Source organism: Osmerus eperlanus, chromosome 21 (assembly GCF_963692335.1).
Source record: "Osmerus eperlanus chromosome 21, fOsmEpe2.1, whole genome shotgun sequence".
Lineage (NCBI taxonomy): Eukaryota > Metazoa > Chordata > Actinopteri > Osmeriformes > Osmeridae > Osmerus > Osmerus eperlanus.
This window is the reverse complement of record NC_085038.1, coordinates 10,843,490-10,858,870: the sequence shown is the minus strand read 5'-3', so window position 1 is coordinate 10,858,870 and position 15,381 is coordinate 10,843,490. Positions and strand designations below refer to the sequence as shown.

General features: G+C 53.3%; 1 protein-coding gene across 1 annotated transcript in view; it reads right to left on the bottom strand.

The window, feature by feature from the left end:
• LOC134007887 (dystrophin-like) overlaps nt 1-15,381 on the bottom strand; it is a 56,729-nt gene that overhangs the window by 13,022 nt on the left and 28,326 nt on the right. Inside the window, 22 exon segments of the mRNA XM_062447605.1 lie at nt 672-818; nt 1,149-1,417; nt 2,930-3,044; nt 3,535-3,691; nt 3,775-3,947; nt 7,475-7,664; nt 7,892-8,034; nt 8,134-8,328; nt 8,331-8,347; nt 8,484-8,571; nt 8,573-8,602; nt 9,438-9,607; nt 10,627-10,726; nt 10,840-10,938; nt 11,131-11,280; nt 11,449-11,586; nt 11,696-11,843; nt 11,975-12,150; nt 12,718-12,853; nt 13,154-13,326; nt 13,459-13,581; nt 15,175-15,345. Coding sequence (XP_062303589.1) covers nt 672-818; nt 1,149-1,417; nt 2,930-3,044; nt 3,535-3,691; nt 3,775-3,947; nt 7,475-7,664; nt 7,892-8,034; nt 8,134-8,328; nt 8,331-8,347; nt 8,484-8,571; nt 8,573-8,602; nt 9,438-9,607; nt 10,627-10,726; nt 10,840-10,938; nt 11,131-11,280; nt 11,449-11,586; nt 11,696-11,843; nt 11,975-12,150; nt 12,718-12,853; nt 13,154-13,326; nt 13,459-13,581; nt 15,175-15,345 — 3,108 coding nt within the window.

Here is a 15,381-nt window from a genome sequence, read left to right as displayed (position 1 = left end):
TGTGTGTGTCTGTCTCTCTCTTCCATTTTGTGTAGATGTGTATATGTGTATGTGTGTGTATGTGTGTACATGTGTATGTGTGTATATGTGTGGTGTATGTGTGTATATGTGTATGTGTGGTGTATGTGTGTGTGTGTGTGTATGGATGTATGTGAGTGTGTGCGTATGTGTGTGCGTATGTGAATGTGTGTGCGTATGTGTGTGTGTGTGAATGTGTGTGTGTAGGTGTGTGTATGTGAACAGCTGGCCAGATGCGTGCTCCCAGCGTGCTCCGTATGCTGCTGTCACCAGACGTCTGTCCGTCACACGGGACGTCTAAACGGCTCAGGTGGCCGGCCTGTGATTGGCTGAGCTGTCAGTCGCGGTGAGGGTCAGTGTGAGCACCTCAGAGAGCCTGTCAGCCGTGACGCTTACCACCCCTGATCACACACTGCTGCTGCTCTCTAATCCCGGACATGGTGTGTGTGTCTACCTGGATGCGCATGTGAGCATGTGCATGTATTTATGAATGCATGTGTGTGTGTATGTATCTGTGTGTATGGGTGCATATGTGAGTGTGTATGTAGTGTATATGTAGGTTTGTGTATGTGTGAGTGTACCTTGGTGCATGCCTGTGTATGTATGTGTGTGTGTGCAAGTGTGAGTACCCGGGTGTGTGTGTGTGTGTGTACCTGCAGCAGCTTCCAGCGTGTGTTGAGCTCGTCCAGGCGCTCTAGGTTGTTCTCAGACAGCGTGATGTCCGGAGGGCCGAAGGTGGAAGCCAGCTGGTTAAGATGGCCGACGTCGTCTTTGATGGGAGCGATCTCCTCCTGGAACGCCTGTGAAGGTGGAGGAGCGGTACAGTGTGTAGGAGAGAGAGACAAATCATCAGAATAGGCTCTCTCGTCTCGTGTATTGCTCTCTCACACGCACCTGTACTTGTTACAAATGGCAGAGAAGTCGTTTATTGTTTATTGTAAAGATATTTTGGGGGCCTTTTTTCTATTTGGATTTCTTTACAGGAGAGTTGCAGAGAGAAAAAGGAAAGCAGGGAGAGAGAGAGGGCAGGAAATGGCCTGAGCCGGCTTCAAACCCAGGCCCTTCAATTAGGCCTTAGTGGTATGTGTGCTTAACCAGGGCTTCAGGTCAGCGTGTTAACACGGTCTCACCTTCACCCTGTCTATGTGTTCTGGCAGAGAGTCGATGAGCAGGTCTCCTACGGGCTGCCACGCCTCTTTCACCATCTCGGCCTGTCCCAGACGCACGTCCAGTTGATCCTCCGCCTCCTGCAGCTCCATCAGCCTATCCAGAGCCAGCTCCAGCCTCCTCTGCCAATCCACCGCGTCGGCATTTAGCCCCTCCCACCCTGTTGACACGTCCTCCGCCTCCTTCCTCAGGACACGCCCCACGTTCTGGGCACGCTCCTCTGGGCTGATATCTTTAGAGGAGAGAAGAGGAGAGAGGAGTAGAGGGTATGGTGGGGTGGTGGGGGGAGGGTATGGTGGGGTGGTGGGGGGAGGGTATGGTGGGGTGGTGGGGGGAGGGTATGTTGGGGGAGGAGAGGAGAGGAGAAGAATGAAAAGGGTGGGGAAAGAAATAGGAGGATAAGAAATCTGACTGAATATGGTGTGTTTGTTTTACCACACATTGAACACAGACTGTTTTGCTCTCCCTCGCTCTCTCTCTCTTTACCGTGGTGTTTATGTCTGTGTTTGACACTGGGCCTCCGGCTTCTTTTTAATGAGCTTCTACAGTTCAAGTGTTTCCTTCAGCAGGGGGTAACTAGGCTGTTGCTAGGGGGCAGAGGTCACTGGCAGTTTCTCTAATGAATTACAGCCAATGAGATTTGACAGTTGTGTTCTGGTGTGTAGGCCCACAGAGTGGTCCTAAAGGGTGCTATCCTCCTCTCCTATTGGGTAAGAAAGTGCTGGGTGAGAGACTGCTGTGTCTCACTGCAGGTAGTGCATAGGCCATGACTAGCATAGTCTTTCTGATTTAACTAGAATCCCATGACCAAGTCACTCACTCACACACACACACAAACACACCTAACCAGAGTGATTATCAAGAGTCCGGCCATCACCTGAGGCTGATTACAGGGACTTAATCTGATGATATACAGTATATAGCCTTACTAACTCAAGCTGTATGTGTGTGCGTTTGTGTTTACGTGCTGTGTGAGTTTGTGTTTGTCCTATCTTTGTGTGTATGTGAATGCACTGTGTGTGTGTGTGTGTATGTAATGTGTGTGTGGGTGTATGAATGTGTATGTACTGTGTGTGTGTATGTGTGTGTAGTGTGTGTGTGTGTGTATATGTAGTGTGCGTGTGTGTTTGTGTAGTGCATGTGTGTATGTAGGATATGTGTGTGCATGTAGTGTGTGTGTGTGTGTATATATTGGCCTTTCTTACATGGATTGACTCCATTGTATATTTCAGATCTCCTTATGCTGTATCACACTTCCAGGCCCCTTAGAACCAGTTCCTTTTAGCCATTCCACAGACTCGGATGAAAACAAAAGATGATCGTGCCTTTTCAGTTGTGGCCCCTAGTCTGTGGAATAAACTGCCAATTTTTTATCAGGTCATCCCCCATCACCGAGACATTTAAGTCTCGTCTTAAAAAGTATTTTTATTCTTTGGCTTTCGAGCTTTTCGAGTTTTCCAGTTTAGGGTCACTCGTGCTTAATTGTTTTGTTTGTCTGTCGTTTCTTTTTATAGTTTTTTGCCTTATTTGATAACTTTGTACAGCACTTTGGTCGGTGTTGGCTGTTTTAAAATGTGCTTCATAAATAAACTGACTTGACTACATTTAGTGTGTAGTGTGTGTGTGTAGTGTGTGTGTGTGTGTGTAGTGTGTGTGTAGTGTGTGTAGTGTGTGTGTAGTGTGTGTGTGTGTAGTGTGTGTGTGTGTAGTGTGTGTGTGTAGTGTGTGTGTGTAGTGTGTGTACCTCTCTTGTCTGGTGGGGGGGTGTCCTCAGCAGGCAGCTCAGACAGGAAGACTCTGACGTCATCCAACGCTCTGCTCACCACCGGCTCCTTAGCCCTCAGGTCCCTCCTGAAACCCTGCACACACACACACACACACACACACACACAGCATTACACACACACACGTACACACACACAAGGGAGTCAAGACAAGCAGACGACCAAAGCCAAACAGCTCATCTCAGGTGCCATGGCAACCGGTCTAGTGACAGAACTATCTGTGGTTGTCCAGCCAGGCCCAGACCTCCACCTAGCCTAGTCTGAGTTATACACTAGGCTGGCTAATGAACATGGCTGCATACTTGATGAGCACTGACACAGAATTATAATATACTGTGACCTCTGTACTAAACGGCCATGTCTATTATTCTTTAGGCTCCCAGTGTGTTAGGGTGTGTATGTGGATTTGTATTTTGTCCTTGACAAGTCTAACCCAAGTCTACCCACTACTGCCTTAAGGTGGGCCTGTCCTCATCAGCTCTCCAGCTTGAACCCTGACCTCTGACCCCTAGCCCTGACCCCTAACCATATAGAACCTGGCCCTGACCCCTCCTCACTTCCTCACCCGGTGTGTGTCCAGCTGCAGCTGTACCGCTGGGACGTCGCCCCCTACTGGTGGCTCCTGCTCCAGCTGCTGACCTTTGACCTGCAACCAGTTCAGCAGTTCCTGCAGGGTCATGTGGACCCGTTTCCACGGTGCCATCTCTGAGTCCAGGTGGGCCCTATACACACACATACGTAGGTAAGACATACGTTTTTCCACTGTACGATTGATGATTGGACAGCAGGCCTTAGTCCCGCCCACCTCATGCTGAGGGCTTTGCTGCGTAGCTCCTCCCACCGCTGCCCCATGTTGTCAAGGCGACGCTGGAGCAGCGAGGCGTCATCGGAGCCGCCCAGCGACGCCAGGATACGCTGGCCCTTCTCATCCAGGGAGTGGTACAGCTCAGTGTGGCCATCAATCTCCTCCTGAAGCTCCTACACGCACACACACACACAGATACACACACACACACACACACACACACAGACAGATACACACATACACGCACACAGATCCACACACATAAACACACAGACATCAGACACAGATACACACAGATACACACAGACATTAGACACAGATCCACACAGACATCAGACACATCAACACACATTTGAGCACAAACAAACAGTTTCTAATGAAACTTGTTTAAAATAGCTTGACTGGGTAAAAAGAACACGTTAACCCTCTTGCAGAACTGAGACACCACACAGCTATTTGAACATACAATATCTCTCTCATATCTGGATTAAACAGTTACTGTGCTGTCAACAGGACTCATTTACACACATGCGCGCACACACACACGCGCACGCACACAGTCGGGATGTAAAGCAAATTCGGAGGTCTGACCTGAACACGGTAGGTCTTCCTTCGCAGCATAACTTCTAGATGTTTCTGGACACACGGGTCATGTCTACTGTACTATGATATGATCCACTCTACTCTACTCTGCTCTCTTCCTGTCTTCAAACTGGATGCATGGGCACTTCATGTTCATTTGTATATGTGTGGAAAACGAGAGGGAGAGAGGGGGCTGGGGAAAGAGAGAGAGAGGGAGCAGGGGGAGCAGGGAGAGAGAGACAGAGAGAGAGAGAGAGAGAGAGAGAGAGAGAGAGAGAGAGAGAGAGAGAGAGAGAGAGAGAGAGAGAGAGAGAGAGAGAGAGAGAGAGAGGGAGCAACGCAGGGGAAAGAGAGAAAGTGGATAACTGGATGGTCGTGCTCTTTTTCCAGTTCTTCTTATCTGTACTTTGCACACAGAGAGTGTATATCAGAACAACAGAAATATGTTGTTTGCCATTTATGTATATTCCCTCTGCCTGTGTGTATGTGTATGTGTGTAAGAGAGATCTAATGAAGCACAGAAGGCTGGTTGATGTACACACACTGACGCTGTTGTTCCCACAGAGAGGGGGGGGACAGAGCGACGGAGAGAGAGAGAGAGAGAGAGAGAGAGAGAGAGAGAGAGAGAGAGAGAGAGAGAGAGAGAGAGAGAGAATGAGAGAAAGAGAGAGAAGGAGAGTGAGAGGAGAGAGTGGGCGATAGGGGACTGAAGGTCAGAAATGTTCCCTGTATGAACAGACCCTTGTGTCTACCCACAATGCAGTGGGGGGCCGTAGACTGTGCGTCCCCTCCCCCCCCCACCCCCCTGGCAGACTGACAGTAGCATTCCTGCCATACCAGACAGTTTATACAAGGAGCTGAACTAGGAGCAAATCCTCACCTGAACTTTCATCCCAATGATGCCTGCATCAAAAACCCAACCCTCCATCCATCCCTCCATCCTCCCCTCCATCCCTTTACTAATCCACCCAACCATTCCTACATCCATCCTCCCCTCCATCCCTCTGTCCATCCATCCATCCATCCTCCCCTCCCTCCCTCCCTGCACCCATCCTCCCCTCCATCCCTCTGTCCATCCATCCATCCATCCTCCCTCCCTCCCTCCCTCCCTCCCTGCACCCATCCTCCCCTCCATCCCTCTGTCCATCCATCCATCCATCCTCCCCTCCCTCCCTCCCTCCCTCCCTGCACCCATCCTCCCCTCCCTCCCTCCCTGCACACATCCTCCCCTCCATCCCTCTGTCCATCCATCCATCCATCCTCCCATCCCTCCCTCCCTGCACCCATCCTCCCCTCCCTCCCTCCCTGCACCCATCCTCCCCTCCCTCCCTCCCTGCACCCATCCTCCCCTCCCTCCCTGCACCCATCCTCCCCTCCCTCCCTCCCTGCACCCATCCTCCCCTCCTCCCTCCCTGCACCCATCCTCCCCTCCATCCCTCTGTCCATCCATCCATCCATCCTCCCCTCCCTCCCTCCCTGCACCCATCCTCCCCTCCCTCCCTCCCTGCACCCATCCTCCCCTCCCTCCCTCCCTGCACCCATCCTCCCCTCCATCCCTCTGTCCATCCATCCATCCATCCTCCCCTCCCTCCCTCCCTGCACCCATCCTCCCCTCCCTCCCTCCCTGCACCCATCCTCCCCTCCCTCCCTCCCTGCACCCATCCTCCCCTCCCTCCCTCCCTGCACCCATCCTCCCCTCCCTCCCTCCCTGCACCCATCCTCCCCTCCATCCCTCTGTCCATCCATCCATCCATCCTCCCCTCCCTCCCTCCCTGCACCCATCCTCCCCTCCCTCCCTCCCTGCACCCATCCTCCCCTCCATCCCTCTGTCCATCCATCCATCCATCCTCCCATCCCTCCCTCCCTGCACCCATCCTCCCCTCCCTCCCTCCCTGCACCCATCCTCCCCTCCCTCCCTCCTGCACCCATCCTCCCCTCCCTCCCTCCCTCCCTGCACCCATCCTCCCTCCCTCCCTCCCTCCCTGCACCCATCCTCCCCTCCATCCCTCTGTCCATCCATCCATCCATCCTCCCCTCCCTCCCTCCCTGCACCCATCCTCCCCTCCCTCCCTCCCTGCACCCATCCTCCCCTCCCTCCCTCCCTGCACCCATCCTCCCCTCCCTCCCTCCCTGCACCCATCCTCCCCTCCATCCCTCTGTCCATCCATCCATCCATCCTCCCCTCCCTCCCTCCCTGCACCCATCCTCCCCTCCCTCCCTCCCTGCACCCATCCTCCCCTCCCTCCCTCCCTGCACCCATCCTCCCTCCATCCCTCTGTCCATCCATCCATCCTCCCCTCCCTCCTCCCTGCACTCATCCTCCCCTCCCTCCCTCCCTGCACCCATCCTCCCCTCCCTCCCTCCCTGCACCCATCCTCCCCTCCCTCCCTCCCTGCACCCATCCTCCCCTCCCTCCCTCCCTGCACCCATCCTCCCCTCCCTCCCTCCCTGCACCCATCCTCCCCTCCATCCCTCTGTCCATCCATCCATCCATCCTCCCCTCCCTCCCTCCCTGCACCCATCCTCCCCCTCCCTCCCTCCCTGCACCCATCCTCCCCTCCCTCCCTCCCTGCACCCATCCTCCCCTCCATCCCTCTGTCCATCCATCCATCCATCCTCCCCTCCCTCCCTCCCTGCACCCATCCTCCCTCCCTCCCTCCCTGCACCCATCCTCCCCTCCCTCCCTCCCTCCCTGCACCCATCCTCCCCTCCCTCCCTCCCTGCACCCATCCTCCCCTCCCTCCCTCCCTGCACCCATCCTCCCCTCCATCCCTCTGTCCATCCATCCATCCATCCTCCCCTCCCTCCCTCCCTGCACCCATCCTCCCCTCCCTCCCCTCCCTGCACCCATCCTCCCCTCCCTCCCTCCTGCACCCATCCTCCCCTCCCTCCCTCCCTGCACCCATCCTCCCCTCCCTCCCTCCCTGCACCCATCCTCCCCTCCCTCCCTCCCTGCACCCATCCTCCCCTCCCTCCCTCCCTGCACCCATCCTCCCCTCCCTCCCTCCCTGCACCCATCCTCCCCTCCCTCCCTCCCTGCACCCATCCTCCCTCCCTCCCTCCCTGCACCCATCCTCCCCTCCCTCCCTCCCTGCACCCATCCTCCCCTCCTGCAGACCTTCCACTGGCCCAGCAGGTGGCGTGCAGCGTCGGGGTCTTCCTGCAGCTGCTGCTGGTGCGTGGCGTCCAGCAGGACGCTGCAGGTGGTCTCTGCCTCGGCCAGCCAGCTGAGGAACTTCTCCAGGTCCAGGTAGAACTGCTGCAGGAGGCGGAGAGCTGCTTCCAGAGCTGCCTCCCTGTCCCCCACCCTGCAGCACACACACACGCACGCACAAACACACACGCACGCACAAACACACACGCACAAGCACACACACACACGTATGCACACACAGATAAACGCACACACACGTGTGTGTTTATAAATGTGCGCATGTCAAGTCAAGTCATTTTTATTGATCCCACTAGGGGAAATTTGTTTGTAGACATGTATCTGTGTGTATGTGTGTGTAAGCGTGCGTGTGTGTGGTCTTACCGCTCATTGATGTGCTCCCAGGCTGTGTTCACGTGGGTGACTTTGTGTGTGTCGTCGTCTGCGTACAGGGTCAACAACTTATCTGCCAGCTGATTGGTCGAGTCCACAAGGGGCTGCCACTGACGTAGCTCCTTCACAAAGTGCTACCACGGCAACGCATGAGAGAATATAGTGTGAGACAAGAGGACAGGATGGTACTACATAATCAGTTCCTTCTGTGTTTGTGTGTGTGTGTGTTCTACCTTAAGCTCAGAGTTCTGTTTTTTCAGAGCGTCCACAGTGTAGGAGATCTCTCTCCAGGACTCCAGCTTCTCATTGGCTTGTTTGATGAGAGGCTCCACCTCCTTCCTGGCTTCCAGCCAATTACTGGAGTCCTTCAACATGTTCTGGAGCTGATGAGTCCTATCAGTGAGTTTTCCCTGGGACTCCTCCCAGTGAAGCCCTGCAGCCTATCAACTACACACAAACATATGACATGACACTGTCAATAGCCAGCCAGCTATCAGCCCCATCCTACTGGGGTAGATGTGTGTGTGGGTGTGTTGGTCGTTCTGCGGTCTGTGTGTGTGTGTGTGTGTGTGTGTGGTCGTACTGCGGTCGGTGATGGCGGTGCGGGTCTCCTGGTTGGAGGTCTTGTTCTTGAGGTTCTGTGCTGCAGTGATCTTGCTGTCCAGCTGGGGGGCGCCTCTGCTCCAGCTCCAGTAAAGAGCCCTGTCCAGCCCAACCACACCACAGAAGAAGAGTTAGCATACAGGCATCAGCATACAGCCACACCACAGAAGAAGTAATCAGTACAGCATCAACACACAGGGACACCATAGAGTTAGAGCAGGAACTAGATGTATGCATTGCTACACCAGGTGACCCCCTAACCAGTAGTAACCATAGTGGGTCAGACGGCTGAGCGGTTAGGGAGTCGGGCTATTAATCAAAAAGGTTGTTGGTTCGATTCCCGGCTGTGCCAAATGGCGTTGTGTCCTTGGGCAAGGCACTTCACCCTACTTGCCTCAGGGGAGAATGTCCCTGTACTTACTGTAAATCGCTCTGGATAAGAGCGTCTGCTAAATGACTAAATGTAAATGTAACCAGCTAGATACTAGAGGACTGCTTTGGGATGATTGCAAATCTCACGGGATTGGGAGGCTGCGGACGGGAGAGAGCGGTCAACAAATGGCCAGCGATTCTAACCAGAAGGATGGGGTGAACAAATGCACCTGAAGAAAACTCCCAAGCATAGTATGAATGTAATTATGCACTAGACGTCATGTTGTTACCTTACTAGCAACAGGTATGGATCTCTTTAATAATACTACACATTAAAATAACGTGTTTTAGGCGTGAATGGTCAGAAAGTTTGCAGGTGGGAGTTGACACGCGCATTGTGGGAGCGAGTAATGGTGGAGTAATGGTGGAGTAAGGGTCAGAAACCTAGCAGGAGAGAGATCAAGAAAGTCGTGCGCCGGGTTCTACTAGATAGCACAGAAGACTCCTAAAGACTTTATAGATAGCCCTTGTGACCCTGTGCCCCAGGATGAGCCCTGCTGACCTGCAGCTTGGCCATGGTGTCGTTGATGTCCTCCAGGTCAGCCACCGTCACCCTTTGGTTCTGCACCATGTTGTCCAACAGCGACAGCCAATCAGTGAGCTCCGCCCAGGTCTTGTTGAACTGGGCCAGAGCTGCAGGTTCCCCCTGGGTACTTCCTGTTAGACTCTCGGCTAGACGACACACACACACACACACAATCCAGTTACCGTCATGTGACCTGGACAGTTAAGGCTGAGATTATACTCATACAGTTTCTTACGTGTGTGTGTACGCAAAAGCTACACGTGGCATGTTCACATACTCCACCGCGTTCTTTATGTCAACATTGGTGTTTAAAAGCTACGTCCACGAGGAGGCAGCCCAGCGACAAAATCGTTTCTGACTAAATGCGCTGTGAGGAACCACTTCAGATTTTGTACAGCAGCAATAACCGTGGCGCCATAGAAGGCAGGCTATTGCTAATGAATGTCTTCATGTGTGATTTCGAGCTCAGATGTTTGCTGCTGTGTTGGCTGCTTCTGCTTCTTCGCTGGGACCTATTTGATCTCTCAGCACGTCAGAGGATCTTTGGTGTACAGCACATCTGACCAGTGTTGATGTTCCTCAGAGAGAAATATTTGAAGTTTGACGTCAAAGGGAGTGAGCCAGTGAAATTGTGGTCATATGTGACGCAAAACTAAGAAGAGATACTCTTTCCAATTAGATTCATACAACCTCCTCCACAATTGTTGTGATTCAACCCCTTCACTCATCGCCTCCATTAAACTCCCTCTCTGCTGTCTGTCCCAGTCGCTTCGGTGTCCCAGATGTCGTTGCAAGGATGTTGCTCCACTCCTTCCTCTCGCTGTAATTCGGACGCCAGTACGATTTCAGTGACGCCTCGCACCTATGTCCCGTCACTGCCATAATCTCTCTCCCCTCGAGGCCAGCGTGGCATTTCGGCTCATGAACTAGTTGATACTCTGCTTCAGCAAGCTAGCTAGACAAAGGAGATTGTCTAAAGCAAGCTTTCCCAATCCGATTTCTGCTGGTATTGCACCTTGCGTATGCGTATCATTAAGAGCCAGGGAGACGTGCACAAGGCGCACCAAACGGACGACACGTGTGGCAGCCAATCAGCGAACACGTACTTAGCGCAAAGTATATTTCAGCCTTCGGACACATGGTGAGGTGTGCGTCTGGCTCTTACTGGTTGTCTTGGCGATGAGGAGGGCAGCCATCCTTTCTCTGTGCCGTTGGAGGAGTTCCAGGATAACCGTCCAATCATCTGACAGCTTGTCATACCGCTCCTGCAGCACGCGCACACACACACACACACACACGCGGTGAGGGCATGTTGACTAGAGGAGATTGAGGTTCCCCAGGTCAGAATGGTCAAGATCTCCTATTTCCTGTTCCAGACCTTCTCTGGTTGGCCAGGGGGCGAGTCCTTGTACAGCTGATCTGCTCTGGCCAGCACAGACTCCACCTCCGGCTGCCTGGCCTGCACCGCCTCCACCAGCTGGACAACGACAACATCAACAACAACAACATCATCAACAAAAACAACAACATCATCAACAACAACACAATCAAAAACCACGTCAACAACAACATAAGTATAACTGTCACCCTTCTCCAGCAGGGTAGTGCCACGAGGTTACATGGAAGGGGAACAACCCCATCTGCTGGTGCTGGGTGTGAGGTGCGGTACCTTGGGGTCCAGGTCCTCCGGGCCCTGCTCCAGGGAGGTCCTGGTGGTTCGGGCCCAGAGGCAGAGGTCTGACAGCTGCTGCTGCAGCCCCGTCAGCTCCCTCAGCATGGCCTCCAGCTGGAGCTGCTTCTCAGGCAGCTCCCTGGACACCTACACACACACACACATAGGACCCCACAGCATGCTCAGAGTGGGGAGAACCACGGGGGGCTCGTTTGCAGCGATACAGTGTGTGTGTGTGTGGTGACCTGTGTGTGTGTGTGTGTTGTGACCTGTGTGTGTGTGTCTGTGGGGACCTGTGTGTGTGTGTGTGGTGACCTGTGTCCAGCGTGTGTTGATGATCTTGATGGTGGGGCCCAGGGCCTTCTTCTTGTCAGCAGGAAGTGATGCACTGCCGAGCCTGCCGTTCAGGTCGTCCACCGCATTCTTCTTGTTCGGCAGCTGCTCAACGCGAACCTGACACACACGTACTTGGTTGCACTCATACTTGTCTAATCTTGGTTGCACCAATGCAATCAAGACAGGAACTACTGTATTGAATTCCCCTTCCCTTCATGTCTAGTACCTGGACCTTCTCCAGAGTGTCAGTGATGTGGGCGTGATCAGTAGGATCCAGGGGCGTGGCCACAACTTGCTCCGCCTCGTCCAACCAGACCAGGAATCCGCTCATATCTTCCTGCAGCTCTGCTGCTGCAGTGCGCGCATCTGCAGATCTGCACGCCCACACACAAACACACACAGATCTGATTAGAAGACAGCTCCCACCCCCCAAACAACGTCTGGTTTTCTTTGCATAGATACTTAACTTACACACTCCTACACACACACACACACACACAGGTACCTCCTCTTGTGGTCGCTAAGCTGTTGGGACACAGAGTTCCAGCGTGTGTTTAGCGTGTTGAGCTGTAGCCTGATGTGGGCCGAGTCGTCAGGCGTGCTCTGCTGAGCGATCTCCTCCCCCGCCGTGTTCACGCCTTCCAGCACGGCCCCCTGGGACGCCGCGCCCTCCTGCAGCTCCTGCCAGGGTTATAGGGTCAGAGGTCAGGGGTGAGCTCCGTCATGGTCACCTGTTAAGAACTGAACTTCTGGAACCTTCTAAAAAGCGTGGAACTTGTGGAGTTTGAGAACGTCAAGTCGTAACAGGGTTTTATCTATGGAGTGAAGCATCATGAGGCATTGAGTGTGAGAATGCGGATGGTGTGTGTGTGTGTGTGGGGGGGCGGGGGTGAAGAGTGTGTATTTGAAGGAGGAAGACAGCTGGCATCTTCAAAGGCAAGCTGCTTCTTTTACCCTCCTACTCTCTCTCTCATTCTCACACACACACACACACACATACACCTTTGTCCTATCTACCCAGATGGCCTTGAGGAACCATCACAGAACCAGACTGTGGTCTAGACAAGTGATGAAAGTGACACACACACACCAACACACACACGCACACATTCAACTGTTAGCAACCATCAGTTGCTCTGATTTTGACACTCCAATATAATCCTCTAACCTACCACTGCTCTCTCTCCCTCCCTCCCTTCATCTCTCTCTCCCTTTATCTCTCTCTCTCCCTCCCTCTCTCAGTCTCACCTTCAGGTGTGGTCTGGCCTGGGCAGGGTCAGAGTTCGCCTGCTTCAGCGTCGTCTCGGCATCACTAAGCCACGCCCCCAGCGTAGTCTGGTCCACCGTGAACTGGTGCCACTTTGCATTGCACCCCTCCCAGCGCCTGAACACACACACACCATTGGTGGAAAGTGTTATCAAAACAGGAACTGTTTATCTGTGTGATTATGGGTGGAACACATGCTCAACCTGCGCATTTGTGTGACAGATAATGTGTGTGCGTGTTTGTGTGTGACAGAGAGAAAGAGAGATAGTCTGTGTGTGCGCGCGTGTGACAGAGAGAAAGAGAGATAGTCTGTGTGTGCGCGCGTGTGACAGAGAGAAAGAGAGATAGTCTGTGTGTGTGCGCGTGTGACAGAGAGAAAGAGAGATAGTGTGTGTGTGTGTGTGTGCGCGTGCATACGTGCGCCTGTCGTTCAGCAGCTGCTTCAGCTTGTCCCAGTTGATGCTGAGGAGCAGGGCAGCTTCCTGTACCCTGCGTCCCTCCCCCGGCCTGGCCTGGGACACCACCTCCTCCCTCCTGGCCAGAGCGCCCTCTACTGGAGGGGAGAGCTTCTCCACGCTCTGCTGTACCTCCTGGACACACACACACACACAAAGTCAGTACACACACACACAGTCAGTACACACACACACAGTCAGTACACACACGCAGAGCCCAGTATGGAAAGAAGCCACAGAGATTGTTCTTTCCACAGACTGACTGACCTGAAGGCATGTTTCCTGTTGGGGTAGGTTATAGTAGGAGGCCAGCCAGTACTCTGGAGAGTTGAGCAGGAAGTCTGTCTCTGACACGGAGCGTAGGAGACCCTGTAGCTCCAACAGGTAATCCTGGTAGTGTACACACACACACACACACACACACGCATACACACACACATACAAAAACAAACACACACATATATTCACACACATCCACACACGGGGAAAATCACCAAACCCAATTGACTGACCATGCCAAACCTTAACCCAGATAGTTAGCTGTCTTTAGTCTTAACTTCTATGCAACTACAGTATCAACTCCGACACAGCCCAGCTCTCCTGCAGTGAACAGGCATTAGGGCTGTACTCTCTAAGGAGGGGGTTAAACCTTGCTGCCCCCTGCTGGGGGGTAAAGGTGTGGTAACATCGGCGCCCTTCTCCGTGTTGGACTGGGGTGTCACAGGCACGCTTTACAACTTTGCACTGGACATGTGACCGTTAGGTCCTGCACCGTGATTGGTTGACTGAACGGAACCCCTCTGAAACCTGTCCTTGCTACCCTGCAGATGGAAGCGTGTGGGGCCCGACCAGACGTGCGTAAAAGGTGTGTGGGTATTGTCCGTGACGGTGTGTGTCGTGCTGCCTGGCCTTACGACACCTTCTCCTGCTGCCCCCCCTGGCACTCACGTCCACACACAGCTGTCACGTGAGGGGGTCTGGGTGTGTCCTCGTCACCTGTTTTGGCACCCCACCCTCCTGGGTCTGGCAGGCTCATTGATAATGTGCAGTGTGTGCGTTCAGTTCACTCAACCCACGGTGAATACTTCAATCCCCACAACCATCTCGAAAGCCGGTCCTACCTATTGACCCCCACACTTTGCTGTACATGTCATGCGTTCCCCCCCCCCCCCTCCCCACCATCACCACCACCTTTCCAACTGTGTTAGTGTGTTAGGTAATGATAAGGACACACGTCAAATCTTCGTGCTGTTATCAGATCTAGCCGTCTGAGAGCAGACACACACACACACACGCGCACACACACACACAGCTCTCACACAGTATTAGACTAAGCTGTGTCTGTATGCATGTGTTTGTGGGTGTGTATGGGTTTGTATGGGGGTTGTACCAAATGACGTTGTGTCCTTGGGCAAGGCACTTCACCCTACTTGCCTCGGGGGAATGTCCCTGTACTTACTGTAAGTCGCTCTGGATAAGAGCGTCTGCTAAATGACTGAATGACTGAATTTGTTGTTTTTGACTGAATGACTGTTGGGCTTTGTGATTGGGTGACTGGATACATACACGGTTACTGATTGGTTGAGAAGGCAGCACACATGGTGACTGAGGGGAGTGAGGTGATTGGTGGACAGGGCATGCCGTGAGCAGCGAATGGCGAGAGAGAACCAGAGAGAACAGGAAATGAGAGGTGAGAGCAGCATGCTCCAAATGCAGACGTAAACAAACGGAAAAACAGAAACAGATAAACTAAAAAACTAACAAGCAACAACACTCCTTCCTGTTGACTGACTATGTCATCATACCAGCTTAGTTTTAGGGCTCTGATTGGTTTATAGGTAGTCTGAAATAATGATTGGTTGTCAATAATCTGGCTACTTCTCTGTGTGATCAACTGTCAGTCAGGTGAATTCAGCACCCAGTTAGTTGCGATTGGTTAGTAGTTGGTTGTCATGGTTTGAGGGGCGGGGCAGTGGAACTCACACGTTGGCGTCTGAAGGGTGTGAACTGGCCCTCCACCTCCTCCCAGCGCCCAATCAACTGGGAGAGGCGGGGCTTCACCAGATTGGCAGCACCAGCTTCTGAGAGCTGTTTGGCCAATCCCTGCACCTCTCCCAGCTCCGCCCTCTTCTCATCCAGCTCTGTGTCAATTTCCTATTGCACGCACGCACGCACACAAACAGGCACACA